Raw genomic sequence first — 19,237 nt, 5'->3', positions numbered from 1 at the left:
GGACTAAAAGAAGAACGGAAGAAAGAGGTGCCGTAGTGGAGGGCTCCGGAATAACTTCGACGAGCTGGGGATCTTTCACGTGCACTGACATTGCACAGCACACAGGCGCCTTAGCGTTTCGCCTCCATCGAAACGCGGCCGCCGCGGTCGGGTTCGTACCCACCCTGGAAACTCCGGATCAATAGCCGAGTGCGCTAACCACTGAGCCACCGCGGCGGGTAGGCTGAAGGCGCCCCAACGCACAAACCAGTTTTTGTCGCCGCTTGCGAACCTGTAGCATATGTATGCCATCTTGACGCTCATGTAAGCAATCTCCGACGATTCTAGACAGTGACGCAACACATGTGGCCATGAAATCGTCTATATACAAGTGAGAGGAAAAACTTTTCAGAATTTGATCTACAACGCACAAGGCTTCAGTGTTTTCCGTTTCTTCTCATTATCCTCCTGATTTATGCCCTTAAGGAAAAAAATTAATCCTCATGAGGCATTAAAAATGTACTACTGATGCTGTCAGCGCAACAGAATGCTCAAAACAACTAATTTTTGGCACGCCACCATTTTACTGTAGGACATTCTGCCGCAGCTTCGCCATGCAAGCGCGTTCGGCTGAACGCATATGTGCAAGTTCGTTTTCATGGGACGTTGACAAGATTGTAAAATGATACTGACGGCCTTGTCGGCACTTGGGATCGTTCGAGACCACATGGCAAACATTTCCTGGCAGGCAGGGCAGAGACTTTTTTTTCTGTATCCGTGTTTTTCTGTATCCGGCGCAAAGCACCAACGCTCCGTCTTCTTTTTTGCTGTTGTAGGCATCTCGCCTCGCATGAGAAACCACCTTATGCCAACCCCCCCCCCCCACACCCGCTCCTGACCCGCCTCGACTCACATATCTCTAATCCCTCTCCTTCGCTCAGCACCGCTGCGGTGGTCCCTACTTAAGGAGACACTTAGAGGGCTGCGCATTCCCATTGTTTTCTCCCACCCCCAGTGCGACCTAACAATCTAAGAATCTCAATTACAAAGACGGCGTAACGAACTGAACTAACAACTGCTACGCGGTGCGCAAGGCCGACACGGCTGAGCTTACCGCGCCGCTACTAGCAACGCCACATTCCTCCTGGCGGCATCGGTGCGCAGAGGGGTCACGCACGGCCGAAGGAAAGCGCCGCGGTCTTCACACCTCTCCATTCTAGCCACCTTAGCCGGGATATACGTAACGAAAGCGCGGCGACTTCTACATCGGGAGAGTGCATTCACTAGCTCCGCCTTTATTATTAAACCTTGAGGCGTCGTGGCGGCGTAGTAGCGTCTCCGCCTCAAAACGCCAAAGGCCCTGGTTCGATTCCCACGCTCGTCAACGGTTTTTTCTTTGTATTCACTGAGTATAAGGGGGTTTCAGTGGCTCCCATAGCTGCCGCCACCGAATACGTTGCAGGCTCTGTTTAGGCGCGTTTATACTCCAACGTAACGCGCTGGACAGCAACGCCACGTGCATGAAAGCGAGATTGAGGTCACCACTAAACCACGGAGCCGGTCATGCGCCTTTCCTTTCGTGAAAATGAACGGCTTTTGCAAAGTTGTCAACCCCAATGAAAGCTATGAACGCCGTCGGCTGGCTTGTTTTGTTTGCATTTTGAGGAATGGAAATGACACAGTAACCGTCTCACATATCTCGGTGGAAACCCGAACAGCGCCCTGAAGAAAGGGATAAAGGAGGGAGAAAAAGAAGAGAAAACTGAACATTGAAAGTTGGATTTTGATGAACGGCGCGGCGCTGCGCAGCGGCGGTGTGCCTGTGGCTCGGTGCTACTAGTGGCGCATGCGCAGTAGTGACTAGGGAGCGAGAGAGAGAGAAATATCGGCGGCGAGGCGCAAATTGTGACATCATGGGCCTCTTCAGACCACCGCCACGGCGAAATCGCATGTTCGCGGCCAGTAAAGCTTTCGCTGTAATACTAGTGACGGATGGGCTTATGTGTATGGACATTGTGTCGGATGTATTCCGCCCAGGTGACTACGAAAAATTTGGAGGACGCTTAAGCTTCGCCTTTAAGAGCGGGACACGACAGCGTGTTGCAGCATTGCCAAGGAATCCACGGAACGCCATCGTCCTTCGGTGCGGCCCCTTGCCCGGACAATTTAAGGAAAGGAAACATATTTTGGTGGACACCCGAACCGCGCCGTAAGGCAAGGAAAATGAAAATAATTTTTTAGGAAAGGAAAGCATGCCTGTCTCAAATATCACGGTGGACACCCGAACCAGGCCGTAAGGGAAGGAAATTGAAATGAAAATTGATTTTAAGGAAAGGAAATGACGACTGTCTCACAATTCTCACTGGAAAACTGTACCGCGCCCTAAGGGAAGGAAAATCCCTTCCCTTACGGCGCGGTTCAGATGTCCACAGAGATGGGCCATTTTTCGCTCACGGTCAAAGACGCCGACAACACCAGCTTTTCTGCGACACGAGCTCCTTAACGCTGTCGCGTTAAAATACAAAGGATGCCTCCTGCATAATTACTACTGGAGTTTTAAAGCGAAAGCTTTACTGGCCGCGAACTTGCGATTTCGCTGTGGCGGTGGAACGAAGAGACACATGATGTCACAACACGTGCCTCGCCGCGGATATTTCTCTCTCTCTCGCTCTCTAGTCACTACTGCGCATGCGCCACTAGTAGCACCGAGCCACAGGCGTTCCGCCACTGCGCAGCGCCGCACTTTTCCTCAAAATCCAACCTTAAATCTTCAGCTTTCTCAGTCTTCTTTCCCTCCCTCCTTTATCCCTTCCTTTACTGCGCGGATCGGGTGTCCACCGAGATATGTGAGACGGTTACTGCGCCATTTCCTTTCCTCAAAAACCAAACAAAACAAGTGAGCCGACGGCGTTCATACAGTTCATTGGCGTTGACAACTTTGCAAAGGCCGTTCATTTTCGCGAAAGGAAAGGCGCACATCCGGCTCTGGGGGTCAGTGGAGACCTCAGTCTCACTTTCATGTACGTGCGTGGCGTTAGTGTCCAACTGCAAAAGCTTGCTTTGATTGCGTTCCGCACACTGGAAAGGCAGCGCGCCCTCCCTGCCACCCTGGGAGGTTGCATGCAGTTAAGGGCTGATCGCGAGAGATTGGTCACCAAATGAACGCTGCGGCCGAGCTATTGCTGCAGTGCCGCATGTCAGCCACAACGTTGTCAGCGCTAATGCATTCAGGCCATATCTCTCTCTCACCCCCGCCACATGTATCAAAGCACGAATGAGGCGTCCGAATATCCAGGGAGCCAGTTATGCGCCCTTCCTTTCCTCAAAGCCATCGCCCTCTAGAATATTGTCAACGCCAACGCCAATGAACACAGTGAACGCCGACATTTTTTGCTTTGTATATCCTGGATTAGTTGAGCTAATTCATAATATTTTTTAAGCGAAAGCTTTACTGGCCGCGAACTTGCGATTTCGCCATGGCGGTGCTCCGAGGAGGCATATGACGTCACAACGCGCGCCTCGCCGCGGAGCCGAACTGGTCTAGCCGGGCCTGCGGCGGCTGTCGCATACGTGCTCAAAGTCTCCGCTAGTGCGGTCATAGTGCGCCGAACGCGTCGGCGGTCAAGCGCAGTTGTAGAGTATAGAGGGTCTCGCTTTGGCCGACGTGAGGTCGCCGTGCAGCGCGCGCGCGCGCGTTACGCCGGAGTATAAACGCGAGAAAGCGGCACTAATATGCTGAAAATTCTGCTGGAAATGTACCCTGAAAGCACCGTTTGACTCTTACGTGACAGAGGCAAGAGACAAATGCAAGTAGAGGACGAAATGAAATTGCCTTCTCCGGGGGGCTACAGCTCATTAACGCATGCAAAGCGTAGCAGGAAACAGCTGTCTACTACCTTCGAAGTCTGGGATATGCGCAAGCGCACTTCTGTGTCTCCACCGTAAAGTGAAGGCGAACCTTTTACTGCGAAATGAGACAACGAAGATGGCAGCTGCAGTGTCTGAAAACTGAAACAGAAAAACCTCCTTACGCCTTTTTTAAGAGCCATTGTAAATGCGAGGAATCAAAGGCCGCATTTCACTCCTAGTTGCCGTCTATATAAAAAAACCATTTTAAATAGCGTGTGAAGTCGCCGGAATTATGAAATATGAAGTATGCAAGCATCTGTCGCACTTTTCGGCCTCAGAGCTTCGCCAGCACCTAATGCAACTGGTGTTCGCTAAATGTTGGCACACTCATTGACTTGGCGCCATTGAGGCTCGAAAATCAACGCAAAGGATATTCGTCCCACAGCGTGATGGGGAGCGGAGGTGGCACGTGTGTTCCCTTTCGTAGTAGTTCAAAAAAAGTTATGAGCTCTATGCAGGCACAGGTTAAATACTGATGCAATGCGCACGTGCGTATGGAATGTTACTCACGCCATCGTAGCGGACAAGCAGCTGTAACAGCCCGTAAAAAGTCGTCCGTAGCCCAGAGCGGTTCATTGAGCCTTCGGCAGCGGTGCGCCGCCGGCACAGCGGTGGTGGTCGGCCACGCACACCAAATTATCAGCACGGCCCCCACTGCTGACACGACGTCAATAGCGCAAAACGGCTTTTTTATGTTGGAATAGCCGACGGGCCACGCCTTGGTCGGTGGCTGCAACAGAAAGGTTAAGAGACGCTTTAAGCATCCGTGCTCCAATATAGAATCTGTAGTTCTCCGACGGAAAATGTGTTTGCCGACAGTATTCTCTCAGTTGTAATAAACGTACTTGTCACTGAGGTCGAATTCTTGAGAAAGAAAAGTCAGTAAGTGGTAATGATAATAATAATTGGTTTTTTGGGGAAAGGAAATGGCGCATTATCTGTCTCATATGTCGTTGGACACCTGAACCTGAAGAGAAGGGATAAAGGAGGGAGTGAAAGAAGAAAGGAATAGAGAGGTGCCGTAGTGGAGGGCTCCGGTATAATTTCGACCACATGGGGATCTTTAACGTGCACTGACATCGCACAGCACACGGGCGCCTTAGCGTTTTGCCTTCATAAAAACGCAGCCGCCGCGGTCAGGTTCGAACCCAGGTACTCCGGACCTCAGTAAGTGGTTCAAGTCTTTCTCGTTGTAATGCCGTAGTTGGTCGATGCAGGCCAACTTCTCTTTGTCGTCATGCAGTGGCGCTTCAAATGCTCCGGGCCCTCAATTTCATCTGGCTGCCGTAGTATAAAACCGCGCCCAGCGGACTAGCTAATTCATAAATCCGAAAATGGTACAGAGCAAGATTATTCGAAAAAGCACAACGGAAAACTAACTAGCTGTCATTATCTGCACTGCCACGGATGTGCAAATCGTGATCTAATTCTTTACGCAAAGTCCAATATATCAGCAACGCCCGCATGCGGAATAGATTACTTGCATCAGTAAGTGGTTTCAGCGTCTTCAAAGAAGACACTTCCCTCCACCTCATAGGAAATTAGGCACTCTAAATAACCTTTCTTGGCGGCAGATACAGACGAACACATTTACAAACCTCCATAGACTACATCTCATAGAACCAACATTATACTCCACGACACCTGCCCTTGGTGCCAGGCCCGCCCTACACTCTTCCACATTTCGTGGGAATGTGGGGCCAAACCAAACAATGTACAGACGGAAACACGTCTTTTGAGCGGTGGGAGGTTGGTTTGGTTTATGGGGGTTTAACGTTCCAAAGCGACTCAGGCTATGAGAGACGCCGTAGTGAAGGGCTCCGGAAATTTCGACCACCTGGGTTTTTTAACGTGCACTGACGTCGCACAGTACATGGGCCTCTAGAATTTCGCCTCCATCTAAATTCAGCCGCCGCGGCCGGGATCCAACCCGTGTCTTTCGGGCCAGTAGCCGAGCGCCATAACCACTCAGCCACCGCGGCGGCTGGTGGGAGGCGCTGCTGACCTGCGATAACCTGGAGGACAAGTGGGCCTTCATACAACAGGTCCGCAGGGCAGCTCAAGCCAGTGGAGTCCTGGAACGAGGGCCCCAACCATTAGCTCGCCCAAGTCCCCTTCACTTTAATGAAGTTTTTCCTCCTCCTTTCGGGGCACGTCCTGCTCTCCAGCCTAAACTTAACACCAGGTCAGCCCCACCCACGGCGGCCACGTTTCGATGGAGGTGCAACACAAAATGGCGCCCATGTGCTGTGCTATTCTGGTGCACATCAAAGATTCCCAGTTGGTCGAAAATTATCTGAAGGCTTCCACTACAACCTGTCGTTCTCTCTCCCTTCTATAATTCCTCGTCCTTCGCTTGTCTAACGGAGGGGTTGAGGTGTCCACCGAACACTTGAGGTTGACAGCAACCACTATGCACAAGCCGGCATTATTCGCCGTGAGAGCTAGCGTTTCAAAATGTGCACCAGAAGGGGCGCTAGACAGCTTGCTGGCTATCTGCAGAAATGTGATGTGTTCCCAAGACAGGACACAGACGAACATCGGCTACTGCGTCTCTTCGCAGCAGCCCAGCAAAGAAACCATCTATAATTCCTCACCGTGGCGGTTGCTGGAAGGTCGGCTGAAGAGTCTGCTGTGGTGGGTGCACTTCCGTGCGAGTGCTTCCCACGCCATCCGCTGTCCTTGTCATGGAGCCGGGTGGTGCCGCCCATCGCCAACGCCGAGTGCCCCGTGTGCGTGGTGGCCGAACCGTACAGCGGAAAGGCGTTCGGCGAGCTCCGAGATCGACGACCGCCGAGACAAACACGGTGCGCCGGTCGAGCAGAGGTCGCCTCCTCGTTCATCGATGGCCAGCCATCCAGGGTGCGGTCAGGTACTTGTCCAGCGGAGGCGAGTCTGCGATCCATGGGGTAATCGAAGAGCGGTAGGCAGACGCGTACAACGTGGCCACGTCCCATCGAGGAAACAGCCTTTGGCCTAAATCGAACAGCTGGAATAAGACAGCGCGTGCAACGGACACCACGAGGGAGTCTTCTTCGCCTTCTGCTCCCTAATCAGAATGGCGCGCGTGGAAAAAAGAACGCGGCATAATTCGCACGAGCCATAGCTAGGAAAAGAAAAAGAGAAATAACAAAAAAAATAAGAAAGAAAATAGCTCTTGATAAAAAAACACAAGGATCATCGCATTGAGTCCCTCACTTTCTGTGAGAAGAAGCTTTGCCTGGACAAGTATGATGCACGTGACCAGTATTTTTGGAGAAAAATTTTGAATATAGAAATTTTGTGAGTTACTGTTATGAAAACATTCGAGGTAAAGGGTATATTTCTTCGAGGTGCATCATAATAATAATAATTGGTTTTTTGGGGGGAAAAGAAATGGCGCAGTATCTGTCTCATATATCGTTGGACACCTGAACCGCGCCGTAAGGGAAGGGATAAAGGAGGGAGTGAAAGAAGAAAGGATAATAGGTTCCGTAGTCGATGGCTCCGGAATAATTTCGACCACCTGGGGATCTTTAACGTGCACTGACATCGCACAGCACACGGGCGCCTTAGCGTTTTTTTGGAGTAAAAAACCCGATCGCGGCGGCTGCGTTTTTATGGAGGAAAAACGCTAAGGCGCAGCAAAACCTTCCTTTTAATCTTTTTCCCATCACTCGCATCGACCAGTTCAGACTGCCATAGAAAACTAACGGGGAACGTTTTGACGGCCGCAAAAATATGAGCAGCAAAAAAAATAAAAACCTGCTCACGGGAGGTCTGAGGATACTTTGATTGTTATAGTGAAATATTACAGTATATGAAACATTGCGTTCATAAACACTTTGCCGTCCAAAAAATTATTTTGCCCATAATTGTAGGGCATTGCAGATGTTTGCTACAATTTTACCCTTTCAAGTGCGTTTCCGCCTGCACGTCTTATGCGGTATTTGTTCGTGGATAGCCTCAGTATCATCTTTGTTGGTATTTAGAATCACTGCATGCACTAATCGTGATTCGTAGTAAGCGGAGGGAGTATTGAATGTGAAAGGAGTAGTGAATGGAAGGTGTTTAGGATTGGCGAATCTACAGCCGAAGCAAGGGACGAGCACAAAGAAAGAGAGTCTGTAGTGACAGCTACTGAAGAGAAAGCTGGCTTTAGTTTGCGAAGAGCAAGCACTACCGCCAGAAATTCCGCTTGGAAAATTGGGGTGTAGTCGGGAAGCCGCACAGAAAAAGACCAATCTAGAAGCGGGCAATATATTCCCGCCCCTGCCTTTTCATCACATTGGGAGGCGTCAGTAGCTATCGATAAGCTAATAGGTAGGCTTTGTAAATTGTCTTCTAATAATCCATTTAAACTGCGGGGTGGTAAATGCTTAGCGTTTTTCGGGAAAATGTCATCAAAGACAATTTCTACAGAGTACCCACTGTTTTTGTCGGAAGGATGTTATACAAAAGAACATTTAAAGGTTCAAGCAAATTTTGTACCATAACTACCAGCGGGGTATGAAATCTGGGCCAGTGGACTCCAAAAAGGAAGTCGGCTGGCAACAACAAACAGAAAGGAGCGGTGTAAATAGATTCATATATCCTTAGGTACGTCTGAACAGTTAGGAATTGAAATCTAGATGATAAAAGAGGAATACGGGCTTCAAGATAAAGCACGTTATTGCCCACACATTTGGATAGGCCAAGGCACAACCGAAGCGCTTCCCGCTCCAAAAGAACGAGCGGGGAATTTTGTAAGCAGCCGTACCAGAAAACAGCACACATCCATATTCTAAAATTGGTCGGAGACCCGCCGCGGTGGCTCAGTGGTTAGGGCGCTCGACTACTGATCCGGAGTTCCCGGGTTCGAACCCGACCACGGCGGCTGCGTTTTTATGGAGGAGAAACGCTAAGGCGCCCGTGTGCTGTGCGATGTCAGTGCACGTTAAAGATCCCCTGGTGGCCTAATTATTCCGGAGCCCTCCACTACGGCACCTCTTTCTTCCTTCTTTCACTCCCTGCTTTATCCCTTCCCTCACGGCGCGGTTCAGGTGTCCAACGATATATGAGTCAGATACTGCGCCATTTCCTTTCCCCAAAAACCAATTATTATTATTAAAATTGGTCGGACATACAAAACATATATCAGCAAAACTGCATCTCTCCGCATTCCAGATCGGGGATTACTTAGTCCCCATGTGGTCGAAATTATTCCGGAGCCCTCCACTACGGCTCTTTCTTCTTTCACTCCCTCCTTTATCCCTTCCCTTAAAGCGGTTCAGGTGTCCAATGAGATATGAGACCGATACTGCGCCCTTTCCTTTAATCGAAAACCAATATAAATTCCTTCGGCAGCGCGTTGTTACGTTGATACCCCAGCGATGCAGGAACTGACTTCCTCTGCCGATGTTACCCATGAAAGTAAAAACGACTGCTCAATAATATTTTGTATATTTTTCAATTCCACCACATTAAAATGAATCTTTTGTGATCATTCCTCATCTTTGCCCTGGGTTTTGGCCGTAGGAACATCGCTTAGAGGGGACGGGGTCTGCGGGGAAACTTCGCTCCCCCCTAATGAAAAACGCTGCGCACGCCTGTGATTACGTCGCCGTCTAGCCCTGCTTGCAAGTCCCATAGTAATTCCGGGCTTGTATAGTCGCCTGCATATTTATGTCAAGGAAGGCCAATCATAGCAGCCTATTTTGTGTCAGTTATTTCTGCGCACTACGTTAAAACAATAAGATTGCGCTGCTCTGCCTAAAACCTATCAGAAATGTCACTGTTTAGCCAGGTTTCTCTCAGAATGAGGATGGCGCTGCCTGTTGATGATATGATGTTAGATGCGCGATCTAGCTTTGAAAGAAAACTGCGTATATTAGTGAAGATTACGGAAAACCAAAGGCCATTTCTGGTGGAAGGCCGTGGTTGGTGCTTGCTTTGCGGACGATGGAAAGTCTGCTGCGCGATTTCTTTTACAGAATTTGATGCTTCGTCAAAGAAGTATCTTTTTGGGCCATTGAAAAGGGTTTCGCAAGTCAAGCATATGAGCCTGTTACAGATTTAGCGCAGGTAAGTAAGTGCTTTCGTGCCTTCTGAACTCGGCGAGATAAATCCTCTCCGATACTGTATTCTTTGCCTTTCTGCCTTGCGACAGAACGGCTTCTTTCGTCTTCCAATGAGCAAATTTCACGATTACTGGCCAGTCACCAGATTCTTAGTGTCGCCCGAGCGATTGGCCCTTTCTATTTCCATACGGTCAATGTTTGTTTTGAAAGGGGATTTGTACAAAAATAAGTCAGGGGAAATACTTCACGGCGGGCGACACAAAACGACGAGCAGGACAGGAGCAGCGCCGACGGCCAGTCCAAAAAAACCAAGCGATCTCGTGCAGCGCGGCGAGACTTCGTCTTCTTCTTCTTCTTCACCCCAGGTATATGGCACACCCACGCGAGGGGATTGGCCAAGGTGTAGTTGAATAAAAAAAGGAGTTTTCATGGAAGATGACACAAAATTGTAGCACCAATCGTGAGTTTTGAAAAATCAATGAATAAAAACAACAGAACAATATTGACAGTTAAATAACAGACAGCATTTTGGTGAAAAAAGAAGAGCTCGTACAACTTTAAAAGAATTAGCACATCAACCTACCAGTTGCAATTATGTAATCGTGGAGAAACCCACAAATAGAACTCAATGCAAGTCCCTTGGCGTTCGCACCAAACGATAATAATACTGGCAAAGATAAAGGGAGCCCTAACCTGGAGAAAGGGACCTGCAGGTAAATCTTTCTCTGAAGTGCGAACTTTAGGCAGTAGAGGAAAAAATGGTCTAAAGATTCAACTCTCCCACATGCGTCACATAGGTTCGTCGGTGTCAACCCACACCTGCATAGACATAAATTCAAACTTGGGATCCTTCACCGCAACCGCGTCATTGTTACCTCACACAGCCTGGATTTACACGAACGGACGTTCCAATTATATGCTAAGTGCTGATAGTCAGTGGTATTTAGTAAGGGATCTCGTAACCTGGCTGATATATGTAGGAACCACTGAAACCTAGAAATCGCCAGCAGGCTGAAATTCGGGACGGGATGTGTCACTGACCCGTCAAGAGCCGACCTTGTTAAGTAATCAGCCACCTCATTTGAATGAATACCTGCATGGCCAGGGACCCAAACAAAACGGACCACCTTCAAAGTGCATGGGACAAAAAATCGCAGGATACGGCTCAAAAAATCTTCTTGTGAAGTGTCAAGGGAGACTAACACTGACAAACAATCAGCGAGAATAATAACATGAGACACATGGCATGGAATTTTGTGAAGGGCCATTCCAAGAGCCAAAAATTCCGCAAAGAATATAGGAATATAATCTGGGATGCGGACAGAAGAGCTCCATGCCAAATCCTGCGAAAAGATGCCAACTGCAGATTTTGGCAGGTGACGGAGGAATCTGTAGCAAGCACCGTATGATGGGGGTATTCCTCTATGTGATCCGATGGAATACCGTTTAAAATGTTTGCGGGCATGTGTTTCGCATGAGATGGGAAGATGTGGTCGAAATAGAATTTCACTGCTGCCGGCGTGTCATCAACCCACTGCAAAGAACTGAGATCAACACCAATCGGTGTTAAAAGGTTCTGTCTTAACATAATTTCTGGCATTTGATACCGTGGCCAATGATGAGAAAAGAATAAGGCCGGCTGAGACACAAAAATAGGAGTACTGACATCAGTCACTGGGTCCATCGACCTGAGGAAAGTTCGCACCGTGAGTATTTGAAAACGGGAAGTTAGATCAGGGATACGGGCTTCCAGATAAAGCAGGGCGTTTGAAACTGATTTTGGGAGACCAAGGCAGAGGCGGAGAGCACGCCTTTCCAGTAAGATTAAGGATTGAATCTTGTAGCTGGCGCTACCAGAGAACAGAATGCAACCAAATTCAAGTATAGGTCTTACGTAGGCTTTGTATAGTAACAATAACGTGTCGCGGCGCATCCCAAACTTTTTATTGGCGATTCTTGTCAGCCGGCCTAGAGCGCGTTCTCCCTTAAACGCATTGTTCTTTATATGAAGGCTCCAATCTAATGCTGGGTGATGAGTAACACCCAGATATTTTACGGATTCCATTTGTGGAATCTGGAGAGAGCGATGGACTAATGAAATGTGCAAAGGCCTGTCTGGAGGAAATACCAAAACTCCGCATTTGTCTACATTCAGGGATAAATTAATACCATGCAACCATACTCCAAGAGCATCCAAATATTTCTGCAGAATGTGGTAAAGGGAGTGGATACCCCTGGCCGAGGCGAAAAAAGCTATGTCATCTGCATACACAAAAACTGTTATATCAGGACGAATGGGCATGCCACTGACCAAAATATTAAAAAGCAGAGGGGATAGCACCGATCCTTGCGGCACACCTCTTGATTGATAATATGTATTTGAACATAGGTTTCCCTCGGCGCAGTAAAAGAATCTGTCCTTCAGAAATTCAGATATCCACGCATAAATGTAGGTTGGAGGATGTAACTGAGCAAGTATGTTAAGTAAAATAGTATGCTCTACACTGTCATAGGCCTTTGCTACATCAAGAGTGACCAAAGCTGAAACTTCTCTTCTGCGTAGCGAGAGCCGGATTCTGCTCTCTACATCCACATGCGCGGACCATATAGAGCATCCACGACGAAAGCCAATCGGCGCTGAGCTGAGACCGCTGATGCCATGAACATGTTTTGTGAGGCGACTGTGCACTATTCTTTCTATTAATTTGACTAAATTTGAAGTCAGCGCAATTGGCCGAATATTATCTAAGACGTATCCTTTTCCTACATCTTTCATTAATAAAATAATTTTCGCCGTCTTCCAAATGCTTGGAATCCATGCATTTTCCAGAGAAGCATTGACCATATATAAGAGGGCGCTTGTAAACTCCTGGGCTAAAATTTTAATCATACCAACAGTGACACCATCTGGTCCAGGAGCTGCAGGATGCAACATTGCCAGGACTGAGAGGAGCTCTGATGCGTCAACCTCGGTATAATCCGAAGAGGGTGAAATTGTGCACAAAGGGACGTTTCTCTGCGTCTGGAAGCGTAACGCCAATCCCTGAGCAATACACTCCAGGCTCTCCCGAGCCTTTTGTGGTGATAACACTATTGAACTAGTGAGACGAGGGACGGCAGAACTCTTGTTACGTTCCATGAATCTATACAGGGCTTTCCGATGATGAGGATTTGAAAGACGTGTTTAAATTTTGGTTGTACTCCTTCTTGGCTTTTGCAAGTGTTCTTTTGAAAGATGCAGAGAATAATTTGTAATTTAACCAATTAGCCGGACTCTGGTTGCAGGACAGCCTTTTCCAGGCCGCTTTTCTGCGACGATAGGGCTTCTCACATTCTTCTGTCCACCAAGGAGACGGCTGTTTATTGGAGGCTGCTGCGGGCACAGCGAATATTGAGTGGTCTATTGCATTTTGCAAAGCAAAAATGAAACCATCTGCTGAGCTCTGTCATCCCGGCTTGTATTAACTATAGAGGCAAGTGAGGCAACTTCGTCTTTCACCGGCGCCTCGTCTTCATCAGCGCTTGGTCAATGATCTGCCTATGCAGCAACAGGCGCGGCCATCATGGTTCGCTACGACTGCCCCGGGAACGAAGAGGAGCCACCCTGGCGATCTATGGCGAGTACAAGATGAGCGGGTCGTAGTAGGTCTTCAGGCGGCTGACGTGGACGGGTTCTCGGCCGCGATGGCGCAAGTTCAAAGAGGAGTTGAGCGGCCCCACGATGCAATTCACAGGCGACGTTTGCTGGACGACGCAATAAGGGCCGTAGTATTCTGTACGGAATTTCGACGACAATCCTGGTGGTGTGCCTGGAACCCAGAGCCAAACTAGGGATCCTATCTGAAAAACGTGTTGCCTGCTATCGTGATCGTGACGATGCTTTTGGCGGCCTTGGGATGCCGAGGTAAAAGAGCGCGCCAACTGGCGGCATTCCTCCGCATGCTTTGCGACTTCGGAGAGGGGCGCCCACTCGGAGGCGTCAGGAATATATGGCAAGATGGTATTTATCGTGGACAACGGCTCACGCCCATACAGCAGGAAAAAAGGGGTAAAACTGGTGGTTGCCTGCGTGACGGTGTTGTACGCGTACGTCACGAAAGGAAGGACAGCGTCCCAGTTGGTTTAATCCGCTGCGACGTACATCGTGAGCATGTCTCCGAGAGTACGATTGAAGCGCTCGGTTAGCCCGTTAGTTTGGGGATGGTAGGCAGTGGGGGTCCGATGTACGATGCGACATTCGGTAAGCACAGCTTCAATGACGTGGGAAAGGAAGACGCTGCCTCTGTCACTTAGGATCTCGCGCGGCGCGCCATGACGAAGAACAAAATGATGCAGCAGGGACATCGCAACTTCGCGGGCAGTAGCAGCAGGAAGGGCGGCTGTCTCGACATACCGGGTGAGGTGGTCGACGCCGACGATAATCCAGCGGTTCCCAGAGACCGTACAGGGAAGCAGTCCGTAAGGGTCAACGCCAACACGATCGAAGGGACGTGCCGCGCAAGGCAGTGGTTGCAATGGGCCGGTCACACGAGGATCCGAGGTCTTCCGCCGCTGACAGGCGATGCACGACCGGACGTATTTCCGAACATAGGCGTACATGCGGCGCCAGTAGTAGCGCTGAGAAAGTCTTTTGAATGTTTTCAGAACACCAGTGTGCGCACACTGAGGGTCGGTGTGGTAAGAGGCGCAAATCTGAGATCGTAAATGGCGGGGAATTGAAAGAAGTCACCGCCGACCATGAGGCATGTAGTTGCGGCGGTATAGAATGCCGTCCCGGAGGGCAAAGTGCGAAGCTTGACGCCGTAATGTTCTTGAAGGCGCAACGTTTTGTGACGAAGACACGGCGTCTATTAGGGAAGCAAGCCACGAGTATTTCCGCTGCTCCGCAGGCATATCAGTGATTGTAAGAGACGAAAGCACGGGATCTGTCGCCGAGGAGCAGGCAGCGTCGCTGGGAATGGGAGACCGAGACAAAGCATCGGCGTCCATGTGCTTACGGCCGGAACGGTAAATGACGCGAATGTCAAACTCTTGAAGGCGAAGAGCCCATCGAGCGAGGCGACCGGATGGATCTTTAATAAACGATAACCAGCAGAGCGCATGGTGGTCCGTGACGACGTAAAACCGGCAACCGTACAGATAGGGCCGGAATTTTGTTCGTGCCCATACAATAGCTAAACATTCCTTCTCCGTGACGGAATAGTTGGATTCAGCTTTGGTGAGCACGCGACTCGCATACGCATATACTTATTCTTCAAACCCATCTTTTCGCTGAGCCAAGACAACTCGGAGGCCAACGCCACTCGCATCCGTATGTACCTCGGTAGGTGCCGTTGGGTCATAGTGTCGGAGTATTGGCGGCGAAGTCAGAAGATGGCGCAGGGTAGTGAACGCTTCGTCGCGCTCGGCCGACCAGCCCGACATGTCACTGTTTCCGCCAAGTAGCCTCGTCAGTGGCGCAATGATCGACGCGAAATTGCGTACGAAGCGCCGGAAATAGGAGCACAAACCTATGAAGCTTCGAAGTTGCTTGAGCGACAGAGGTTTAGGAAATTGCGCCACAGCACGGAGCTTGGCCGGGTCAGGGAGAATGCCTTCTTTGGAGACGATGTGCCCCAAGATGATCAACTTCCGAGCGGCGAGGTGGCACTTCTTGAGATTCAGCTGCAGGCCGGCCTCAGTCAGGCAAGTCAAAACCTGTCGTAAGCGTGCGAGGTGCGGGGTGAAATCGGCGGAAAAGAAAACAATGTCGTCCAAGTAGCAGAGGCATATCTGCCACTTGAACTTCCGCAAGATGTTATCCATCATCCTTTCGAATGTGGCGGGTGCGTTGCACAGACCAAAATGGCATCACATAGAACTCGTAGAAGCTGTCGGGTGTAACAAATGCTGTCTTTTCTCTGTCAGGTGCAGCCATCGGTACTTGCCAGTAGCCGGAACGTAGGTCAAGGGAAGAGAAGTACTCAGCGCCTTGGAGGCAATCAAGAGCGTCTTCGATGCGGGGAAGAGGGTAATTGTCCTTGTGGGTAATTTTGTTGGGGCGGCGGTAGTCGACACAAAATCGGATTGAGCCATCTTTCTTCTTTACAAGTACCACCGGCGAAGACCAAGGGCTGTGAGACGGACGGATGACACCACGGTGTAGCATGTCCTCGACTTGTTCACTAATCACGCGGCGCTCTGCTGTGGACACACTATATGGCCGCTGTCGTAAAGTCTGGTGAGAACCAGTCTCTATGCGATGAGCGACGGTGGAAGTCCGGCCTAGAGGAGTGTGGGCGACGTCGAAAGTGGAGCGAAACGTGTGCAGAAGGGCTGAGAGCTGCGTCCGGTGGGCAGAAGGAAGAGCGTCGTCGATGGCGGCTTGGAAAGCGGCGTCGGGCAATGAATCAGGTGCCGAATCGGAATGAAGAGCGTTGATGGAGGAACGGCGGGAGGTAACGGGGGCATCCAGGTCAGGGAGAATGTGGGCAGGTTGAATTGAACCAGGAGATTCGCCCCGTAGCAGGGTAAGCGGGCAAGAAGATGGATTGTTGATAAGCATCTTCGGGAGACCTCCGTGAACATCGAGAACAGCAGACGGCAGCAGTAGGTTTTTGCGGTGGACAAAGGAAGAAGACGGCGTAAATAAAACGGTGACGGCCGGCGTGGCAGGGCACGAGAGGGATACAAGCGCTGAAGCCTCCGGAGCGATATGGATGTCTTCAGTGACGGTGACCTTCTGCGGACACACGAAAAGGAGGTCGTCGGCCAGTTCGTCGCAAAATGCAGAAAATTCTACCTCAGCGCGGGCGAAATCGATCACGGCGTTACTTTTTGACAGGAAGTCCCACCCGAAAATCACGTCGTGGGAACAAGACGGCAAGACCAAGAATTCGACACTGTACAAAATGTCAGCGATGACAACCAGCGCTGTGTATGTGGCCAAAGGTGCGATCCGCTCTTCGATTACAGTGCGAAGCGACAAGCCAGAAAATGGCGTCGTCACTTTCCGTAGGCGACGGCACAGTCTCTCATCAATCACTGACATAGCAGCACCCGTGTCGACAAGCGCGGACACAGACAGACCGTCGACAGACACCACTAGAATGTTCGTGGGAGAAGGATGAGGCCTTGAACTGTTCGAACAGCACGCAGTTCTTGCCTCTGGAACTGCGGAACTTAGTTTCCCTCGTCAGCGAACGTAGGGCGACGGCGCATAGGCGACACTGAACGGCGATGTGGGGACGGGGATCGACGGGTCGTATACGGACGCTGGTCGCTGGCATAAGATTCCGGAAGTGGAGCAGCCCGAAACAGCTGGGGTGAGCAGGCAGAAGACGCAAACGCTGGGGGGCCGACCGTACGGCGACGACAGTGGCGTGCCACGTGGCCGGCGAAACCGCACGAAAAGCATATAGGCCGATTGTCCGGTGTGCGCCAAGGGTTTTAATGTGGCGAAGAGGGAGGATGAAGAGGGGCCGCTGGTGGGACCGGTGCCGGACGCAGGACAGGCGAACTGGGTGAAAACGCCACAGGCCGAGGCTGCGCAACCCCGTCTGCGTACGTCAAGGACGCCGCCACAGGAGTGGAGGGGGCTATAATGTGTCGCGGCTTCAGTGTACGACAAAGGAGGGACGGAATGAACTTCAGACAGGGTAGGAAGAGCCTCGGCGACATGTTCTCGGATGACGCGCTGAAGCGAAAACCCAAGAGGAGAGGGAGCGTCAGGACTCGGGTAGATGAGAGAGAGCTGACGAGCAACTTCTTCGCGAACAAACTGCTTTATCTGAGGTAACAGCGTCGAGTGGTCGGAGTCAGACTTCAAAGCCCCCAGAGGCTCCGGGTTCGAGAGTGGAGAGCGAGTGAAAAGACGGCGCTTGCGTAGTTCGTCGTAGCTTTGGCATTGGGCAATGACGTTGACGACGGTTGCTGGATTTTTGGCCAGAAGCATCTGAAACGCGTCGTCGTCGATGCCCTTCAGGAGGTGATCGATCTTGGCGCGCTCCGGCATCGAAGAATCCACACGGCTACACAGGTCCACCACATCCTCAATGTAGCTGGTGAAATTTTCACCAGGCAGCTGAGCCCGAGCACGTAGGAGTTGCTCGGCGCGCAACTTGCGCACCGCGGACCGGCCGAAGACGTCGGCGAAATTCTGCTTGAAGGCGGACCACGATGTGATGCCAGCCTCGTGGTTGCGGTACCACAGATTCGCAACGTCCGTAAGATAGAAGATGACGTTGTTCAGTTTGAGGGCATCGTCCCATTTGTTATGGGTGCTTACCCGCTCGTACGAGGTTAACCAGTCCTCGACGTCATGGTCCCCGGTTCCGCTGAATACAGCAGAATCGCGCTGGCGCAAAGCTCCAGCGCAGACGACGGTCGGCGGCAGGGCGGCAGAAGTGGGGCTAGAATCTTTGGGCATGGTGATGACCGGAAGCGTACGACTTCGAAGCTGCAGGGTGTCAGCAAATCCGTACCTCCACCAAGTGAAAGGGGGTTTGTACACAAATAAGTCAGGGGAAAGAGTTCAAGGCGGGCGACACAAAACGACGAGCAGGACAGCGAGCAGCGCCGACAGCCAGTCCAAGAAAACCAGGCGGCGAAACTTCGTCTTTCACCGGCACCTCGTCTCCATCCGCGCTTGGTCAATGATCTGCCTACGCGGCATCAGGCGCGGCCGTCATGGTTCGCTACAGTTTGTAGATGATCGCTGCAGATTTTGAGCACTAGTTTTGCTCATTCGGCAAAGGTTTCATTAGCAGTGGTGTCACGAATTCTGTAGAAGATGAGATTATTACGGCGCGATCGGTTGTCACCGTCATCAATGCGAGCACCCAATTCGGAGACGACGCCGGTTGTTTCAGTTGTGCCGTTCGTATTGTACCCAGGTACTCACACACAAAGAGGTATGAGAGCTTGATAGTGGGTTTTTAAGTCAGTCATGAGCTTGCTTAAATCGTTTATTGTTTTGTCTTTTGTTATCAGCTGAGCCTTGAGTTCCTGTATTCCTTCAGCAAGTTTAGTTTGGCCTGCAGTAAGCTTCTGGAACTCTGTCAATACACCATCCAGGTTGGCAGGACCTGGGTTAGTCTCAAGGTTGCCAGATAGGATTAGTAGCAAGTGTATGACGCGAAAACATTCAGCTGCAACCCCGACACAGCGCCGTGGGATCGGCAGCTGTACCAGAAAGTAATTGTTTGATTGTTTAGCAAAAAGAGAGTAAGTTTGATTTGCATGCATAGCGAGAGCGAACTGGTTTGAGGACTGTAGCGTGGCACAGTCATCGATCCTGCAGAGCTGAGTCTACGGCGGTTGTTCTTTTAAAG

General features: G+C 50.5%; 1 protein-coding gene across 1 annotated transcript; it reads right to left on the bottom strand.

Annotated features, from left to right (window-relative positions):
• Positions 1-4,390: 4,390 nt before the first annotated feature.
• On the bottom strand, positions 4,391-6,869 carry LOC144123691 (uncharacterized). The gene is made up of 2 exons (XM_077656476.1): positions 6,486-6,869; positions 4,391-4,618 (listed from the first exon to the last, which is right to left on the bottom strand). The coding sequence occupies exons 1-2, from the start codon at positions 6,843-6,845 to the stop codon at positions 4,391-4,393; spliced, it is 588 nt and encodes a 195-aa protein (XP_077512602.1). The 5' UTR covers positions 6,846-6,869.
• Between the last annotated feature and the right edge of the window lie 12,368 nt (positions 6,870-19,237).

The sequence above is a fragment of the Amblyomma americanum genome, chromosome 1 (assembly GCF_052857255.1).
Source record: "Amblyomma americanum isolate KBUSLIRL-KWMA chromosome 1, ASM5285725v1, whole genome shotgun sequence".
In the NCBI taxonomy this organism is placed as follows: domain Eukaryota; kingdom Metazoa; phylum Arthropoda; class Arachnida; order Ixodida; family Ixodidae; genus Amblyomma; species Amblyomma americanum.
Note: the sequence above shows the minus strand (reverse complement) of the source record. Positions and strands in the feature narration are given on the sequence as shown.